Genomic DNA, 8,222 nt, shown 5'->3' on the forward strand with positions numbered 1-8,222 from the left:
AAACTGTAGGATACGAGAAATGTTTTCTCCTCGGCTCAGAGCAGAGCAGAGTGACTGACAGACCCGTGTTTCAGACCAAACACTCTATAGAAGTGATTGCTGTCGGAAGATATAACTATTTAAGACTGATATTAACACAAATATATCACTCACTTCTGCTTTAACGCGTTAATCGCGATGCGATTAATTAAAAAAAATAACGCATTACATTTTTTTAATCGCTGTTAATCGCGGCCCATTTTGTCCTCTGTCTGCTGGACTGGAGGACTGGAGTGTGGGACCTCCAGTCCAGTAGGTGGCGGTAAGGCACCTTCAAGTTGGTTGCTACACAAATATACACAGTCTAACATATATCCACAGCTCCATCCATTGATTTTTTGACGGCTTCTGTTGTCAACAAATGCACATGGCCAGGCAGAGGTGTAGCAAAGTAACAGGCAATTTCCACTGGATGCAGATTCGTTTCAATTCTGTGTGAGTTTCATGCATCATGTGTTATGATTAGGTAGGCCTACTAGGTCTGGTCTAAAAGTTGCTTGTCTAGAGATTATAACACTTTGGCTTGGACTTTCAACACTTTGGAGTGTTGAATGTCCAAAGCGCCATATATAATATTTTTAATAGAGATTAATCGCGAGTTAACTATGGAAAAAATGCGATTAATCGCGATTAGAAAAATTAATCGTTTGACAGCCCTAATTTTATTGTTATTAATTTTATGTAAAGCACCTTGGTCAATCTTTGGTTGGTTGTTTATAAGGTTCTCTAGTATAAATAAACCTGACCTTGACCTTGTTATGTATGTAGTTATTTAATGTCTGTAAACCATGAATGGAATAACTTGAACTGCTCATCAGTTAGATCCGTAAAGAGCTTCACAGAGAGACGCTGCTGAACCTCCGAGCTCTAACTTTTTTATTTTTAACAGTTGCCATTGTAATTCATCTTTTGTTTCATTCTCTCGATTCTTTTGATTTATTTCAATTTATCTCTTGAGCCATTGCTTAATTACTATTTTGGTTATTTTGTTTTAATTTTTTTTTTCTCTCTCATTAATTCATTTGTTATTTTATTTCGATAAGATACATTATGGTGAGGTTCTGGATAAGCCCTGCTAGGGTTTCTAACCTCTCCAGCACTGATTCATTGTAGTTTATCATATATAATCTATTGTATATATACTTTCTTCCATGTGATATATACTCCTTGTTTGTAATATTTTAAAGTGCAAACAGACACACCAACCTTGTCCTTGTGGTATTCTGGGATGCAGGGGTAGGTGTAGATGGTGACGTCGCCGGGCGCCAGGATCTTGGCGTGGACGGCCGTGCTCTTCCCGTCCGTCTCGTTGGGATGTTTGATGATGTCGATCTTCACAGGAAGCTGATCACAAAACAAACAACACAAACAAAACATGACACTGACTGTTTTACAAACCGCATACTACTACTACTACTACTACATACTGCGTTAGTATGTACTGTTTTATGGATACTGCGTTAGTAGCAGAGGTGGGTAGTAACGCGCTACATTTAGTAGCAAGTAGCGACCGGTGTAGCTACCAAATAAATGCAGTAGTGACCGATGTAGCTACCAAATAAATGCAGTAGTGACCGGTGTAGTTACCAAATAAATGAAGTAGTGACCGGTGTAGCTACCAAATAAATGCAGTAGTGACCGGTGTAGTTACCAAATAAATGCAGTAGTGACCGGTGTAGCTACCAAATAAATGAAGTAGTGACCGGTGTAGCTACCAAATAAATGAAGTAGTGACCGGTGTAGCTACCAAATAAATGCAGTAGTGACCGGTGTAGCTACCAAATAAATGCAGTAGTGACCGGTGTAGCTACCAAATAAATGCAGTAGTGACCGGTGTAGCTACCAAATAAATGCAGTAGTGCAGCAGCCTCAATAAATGTGTCCAGCTGCCATAGTTGTCCGGTCGCGGCTTCCACAGACTCCCACAACAAACGTCGGAGTAAATTTCCTAACAAGCGTTATAAACTGACCACAGACTCTGGATAGCGAGGCTAATTTCTGTTAGCCCGTCTATGGTGTTTTACATTATACGTTAGCATTAAGCTAGTGGACTTTATGCTTAGTTGTGACACGTTGTTGTGAACGTTGTTTCAAACTATGTGGGTTTGATTGAACATCTTTGATGCTTAAATATATTACCGCTTAATATATTGCTTTACTTCTCTTTTTATGTTGGTACCTATACACCCGTAGGTCTATGCTACACCGGCCGTTACCATGGTTGTATCCATGGTACCTACACCGGCCGTTACCATGGTTGTATCCATGGTACCTACACTGGCCATTACGATCACGGTCGGAACGTTTTAATTACGCGACGTAATACGTCATTAACTGTGCGGCGGAGTAGTGTCAGAGAGTGTTTTTTTTTACCAGTGAGTCACTATATTGAATTCACTATATAGTGAGTAGGGAGGAGGGAATGAGGGAGTGGTTTCGGACACAACCGATGTGATTTTGAATACAGCCACTGTGTCATAAATCCTCCATAAAAGACAAGATTTCCCTTCTTTTCTTTTTTCTCCACCACATTAGATGTTACAGAACCGTCAGTGAGCCCCGACCCCTGACTGACCTTGATGAGGGGGATTTCTTGCGGGGTTAGGGCACCCACTAAGGAGCAGCACGTGTAGCAGAAAAACATCCTGGACCCTCCACACGTGGAGCACTTCACTCGGCCCCTCTGCTGCGCCGCCTGCAGCGCGCCGTGCGAGGCCAGCTGCAGGCCGAGGAGCGGCAGCTTGACTGACGGATCATCATCACCGGGGACTGTTGTGTTGTCCCGGCAACCGCTGGGATGGAGTCGCTGGTCGGGGTCCAAGTCGCTCATGCTGCTGCTCGCTCTTTAAACGTTGGCTGGTGAGAGCGTGGGCCGCCGCCGCGCATTCATAGCTGAACGACGACAACAAACACAAAGATGTAAATGTCAGCAGACAGCCGTAATCCAACATTTACATGAAGCTCAGAGAGAAAAGAGGCAATAATGTGGAAAAGCCATTAAAAGAAGCCCCGAGGTCACGTTATGAATATAAATATCACATTTTTCTGTGGTGAGATGTTGGACCGTTGGAGTTTAAAAAGCTGCGATGAGAAGACGAAGCTGCTGGTTTCAGTCTTATAAGGACACGCGGCCGCTGCAGCGTCGGCTCAGACTGGGTTTTATTCTAAATAACAGAAATAACATGAAAATAACAAACTGAAAGAGACTCTGCATGGACTTCACTTCTGTTTGAACGTTTCTGCATTTTCATGTTTGAATCTTTGCAGGTCCAAAAGGTTTTTAACTGCAGCTGCTGCTTCACTCATTCATCATCTCTGTTTCTTGGCTGTTTACTTTACTTTTTCTTTTCTGGACGGTTTTTCCCGGCAGACACTGAATTATTATTATTATCATTATTAAACCATTCACTTTCTTTCTGGCCATGTTGATCAGTTCATTTAAGGGAAATGATCACTGCTTATTAGGGATGAGGGGAACCTGCACCTGTTTTCACTACTTTTTGTGTTTATGTGAGTGTATTAAAGTTATTTTAGTAACATTTTTGAATATTTATTATTTCTCAACAACATAACAACTCCTCAGCCTTTAAGAGTATTTTATGTTTGAGGGATGGGAAATGAAATGATTTTCAAATAATCAAATAGTCATTCAATCAGTCATTCAATTTGGTCGGTACCAGGAAAGTGCAGAATTCTGTCCCCATCTAGCCTGACAAGCCAGACTATATCATTATGTATTTATTTTTATTTTATTTTATTTAACCTTTATTTAACCAGGCGAGCAAATTAAGAACAAAATTCTTATTTTCAAGTGCAGCCTGAAGGGGAAGGGGGAGGGGAGTGAAAACAAGGTTATATAAATTACACAGAAAAATTCAATACAATACAATACAATGTCTAGTGTGTCAACGAGCGGTCGACCTTGGGATGAAGGCTGTCTTTCAAACTGCCTCTGCACCAATAGGGTAGCAGCGCTACGACCAATCAGAGCAAAGAGCAGGATGACGTCGCTAGATTCAACTTTACATCCTTCTTCTAAATGAACGACTTCAGTGCAGTTTCTGGCTCAACTTTTAAAGAAAATGACAAGTTGAATTCTTTCAAAGTTGATGCCAACGCCGATTCAAACGATTCCTTTGCCAAAGCCATCTTCTTGTCGTGTTTTTCACCGTCGTCATGGCGTTAAAGGGATAGTTCACCCTAGAATGATATTTCGCTCATTATCTACTCACCCTCATGTTGACTAAGGGCTGGAAGAATTATCAGAGTCCACCGTCCCTTCTCTTAGTTACAGGGGGTCTTGGCGTCGCAGTGCATTTCAATCCAAATCTCGCGTGATTTGCGCCGGCGTCAGTGCGGTTACTGCGAATCACGCGAGATTTGGACGGACCAGGAAGAGGAGCTTCGAGAAGCTTCCGCTACAAACAAGCTTAAAATATAGACTTATTTAATTTTTTTCGGGACAATTACGCAATTTGGGGCTTCAGCACAAGACGGACATTACATACGAGCATCATGGAGGTATCTGGATGTTTTTTTGTGTGTGTTTTTTTACGAAGAGCTCTGGTGTCCCTTTGCAACCGTTGCATTGAAATGCACTGCTACGCCAAGACCCCCTGTAACTCAGAGAAGGGACGGTGGACTCTGGAAATTCTTCCAGCCCTTAGTCCACATGAGGGGGAGGAGATAATGAGCGAAATATCATTCTAGGGTGAACTATCCCTTTAAGCCGCCCAACGACTCTCTAAACAGATCGAGCGCTGTGATTGGTCAACACAAACGGTGTTGGAGACTCAAAAAGTTCCTATGGCTCGTTTCTAGACCCACCTACGGAGCAGATAGATCTGCTGCTGCTAGGGGGCAGAGAGATTTATAGGCTAGTCCCCGTCCCGACTAATGCTAAAATCCACTGATGTTTCCTGAAACCACAGTCGAGTTTTCATGACGCGACAGCATCAACACAGCGAATTTAGTCTCTATCGACCAGATAAACACAAAGAAAACAGAGAATAAAAAAATAAATGAGCTACATCCATATGATGGATACATACATACCATCATTTTGAGGTTCAAACAAATACAAACAATTTAGAAAATGACTTTTTAGTTTTTTAATAATTAGTCCTGATTAGGGGTGTCACGATTCTCCAAATCCTCGATTCGATTTGATTTTCGATATTAGGGTCACGATTCGATTCGATTCTCGATTTTTTTTTTCTTTTTCTTACAGCACAGAGGCCTATGCTATTTTCAGACTAGTCTAGTCTACGATCACTGGTTTTATTCATCACATTTTGTATAGTAAATCTTATTTCAAAAGATGGGCTACATATAAGTGATGCCATTTCCATAATGTATCACATTAGGCACTAATGGTCACATTTAAATAATTTATTTACAATATAAAGGTAACATGCCCCCAAAAATCATGATCCAGGGGCCAAAATTGCCCCCAAGGTTTTGAAACAAATATATTTATATCTGTACATTATCATAATTTTATTTTCATTAATTTACCGTCGTGTCTCATTATTCTCCTGATGTCGGCTTCATGTAATGTAAACGAGATTGCACTGATACGGAGAGTCATGTGACAGCGGGGCAGAGCTGCAGCTGCTGTGCTGTGATGGACCTGATGATCAGGTCGTCGATCCTCTCTTTGACTTCGATGCTCGAGATCATGACGTAATTTCGATCGATTTCGATAAAAAATCGAAATCGTGACACCCCTAGTCCTGATGTCAGTTTATTAGGAACATGATCTACCTATAATTAATTATTTCATGGATTATAATGTCTGTACTGAAACACTGGTGTTGCATTCAGGTGCAGTCAGGCAGACGGCCGTCGGCAAACCAACCGGATGTCGTTTTACTCCACCAGAGAAAGACGGTAAAACAATACCACATCACCATGACAACATGTTGTCAGACCACTTGTTTACATAGACGCTTGTTTATCCTGTTACATGCAGCGTCTGTTGTCTGTCTGACGTCTGCCCCATTTCACCTGAATGCAACATCAAGAATACGTTCAGATATGCAACCGCACCGCTAGATGGGGGGAATTCCTACGTACTATACCTTTAAATATGGTTTGGATTTTACATCCAATCATCTTTTATCTTTGTAGCTGAGGAGGAATAATGTAAATATCAAGACACATGGTTGTTATGATGATGACTGGGACTGAGACAGAGATGAACTCATCACTATAACACTACTACTGTTACCGCAGTGAAGTTAGTTTTATTTGACAGACATTCGCTTCTTCTCAATACATTAAAAACTGATATAAGATATTACATGTGTTTAAATGCAATAACAACAGTTGTGTGTCATAGAGCAGCTTAGCTCTACCATCCTCAATAGGTCACATGACCTGGGAGTTATTGAGCTCTAACGCTCATTTACTGTATAAAATATATTAAAAATTGATATAAAATAGTAAATGTGTTTAAATGCAATAAAAACAGGTGTGTGTCATAGAGCAGCTTAGATCTACCATCCTGTGGTGACTTTGAGCTCTAACGCTCATATTTACTGGATAAAATATATAAAAAAATTAATGTGACCTATTGACTCAAAACCAACACAGGATGGTGGAGCTAAGCCTCCTCTTCCTCTATGACACACACCTCTTTTTATTGCATTTAAACACATTTACTATGTTATATACATTTATTAATATATTTTATACAGTAAATATGAGCATTGTAGCTCAATGTTGACTCAGAATCACCACAGGACAGAAGATCTATCCTCTATGACACACACCTGTTGTTATTGCATTAAACACATGTAATATTTGTATGTGTTGAGAAGGAGCGAATGTCTGTCAAATATCCAACTTCAAACTAACTTCACTGCGGTCGAACACGCTGCATTTACACACGTGTCGCTACAGTGATGAACACACACACACACACTGACCTGTTCCTGCAGCCAGCTCAGTTAGCTCCTGTTAGCTCCAGTTAGCTCATAGACTGTATGAGTTAGCTCCTGTTAGCTCCTGTTAGCTCATAGACTGTATGAGTTAGCTGCTGTTAGCTGCTGTTAGCCTCTGTCTATGAGCCTCAGTTAGCTGTTAGCTGCTAGCTGTTAGCCTCAGTTAGCTCCTGGTACCAGCCCCAGTCACCCAGCAGCAGCAGCAGCAGCAGCAGCAGCTAACAGTCAGAGGAAACTCTCTGAGGACCGGAGAGCAGCTCGGTCCCAGTCGGTCTCTGCAGCGGGAAGCTCCGGTTCCTCCGGTCGGTCCCGGTAAATAGAGTATCTTTGGTCCCGTTAAAGCAGAATATTCACTGTTTAGACACAGATGCTCACCGGAAGTCCTCTACCGGAAACAGCGTCTGACTGAGCGAGAGGAGAGAGAGAGGAGTCCTTGGAGCTGAGTGAATCTGGTATCATGGGTTCGGACGTTTCTGTAAAGTTTGGTGAGTTTCGTCCATGGGAAGTATGACTTCCTAGGAAGAAGAAAGAAGAATTCCTGAATACAGTAATTATCTAGGCTATAAGTTAGATAACCTGAATATACAGTTTATATTTTTAACAATTAAACAATACGGTAGCCTACTTAAAAAATCTAATTAGATTAATTTATTTGATGAATCCAGATCACTTGCCTTCGTGCCATTGGCTATTTTGACTGGTTTTAGTCTCTGGTCTCCACTGGTCTATGCTGGCTTTAGTCTCTGATACATTATATTATTATAATATAATATAATATAGCCTAATATAATATAATATAATATAATATAGCCTAACATAGCCTAATATAATATAATATAATATAATATAATATAATATAATATAATATAATATTATATTATATTATATTATATTATAATATAATGTATTGTATGCAGTGGTCCTGTCTGGGAGGCTCTGCCAGCAGTCGATAGCCTTTAAAGGTGCATTGCACCAACAAAAGACTGGTTTCACAGATATTCTTCCAGTGTGAGCCGATCAAAGGGAAAACTACTGTAATATGAAATATCAATCTGCATTTGTCTTTGTCTTGCTCTCAGTCCTCGGTGGTGAGATGTAAAGCAGATTGTTTTATGCCAGATTTCAGAGATACCTGAGCTGTCAATCGCACGCAGACTTGCATGGCAACCAGATGTGCATGGCAACCAGATGTGTAGAGAATGATTCCAGCTGATACACAGTCCAGATAATTAGAAA

At 40.7% G+C, this 8,222-nt stretch overlaps 1 protein-coding gene across 1 annotated transcript in view; it reads right to left on the reverse strand.

The window, feature by feature from the left end:
* Positions 1 to 7,362, reverse strand: part of dtwd1 (DTW domain containing 1) — a 376,654-nt gene extending 369,292 nt beyond the window's left edge. Inside the window, exons 1-3 of the mRNA XM_083997305.1 lie at positions 7,234 to 7,362; positions 2,615 to 2,931; positions 1,246 to 1,383 (exon numbers count right to left, since the gene is read on the reverse strand). Of these exons, the coding sequence (XP_083853431.1) occupies positions 1,246 to 1,383; positions 2,615 to 2,869 (393 nt within the window). The 5' untranslated portion in view covers positions 2,870 to 2,931; positions 7,234 to 7,362. The remainder of the gene's footprint in view (positions 1 to 1,245; positions 1,384 to 2,614; positions 2,932 to 7,233) is intronic.
* Between the last annotated feature and the right edge of the window lie 860 nt (positions 7,363 to 8,222).

Source organism: Trachurus trachurus (assembly GCF_905171665.1).
Source record: "Trachurus trachurus genome assembly, chromosome: 3".
In the NCBI taxonomy this organism is placed as follows: Eukaryota; Metazoa; Chordata; class Actinopteri; order Carangiformes; family Carangidae; genus Trachurus; species Trachurus trachurus.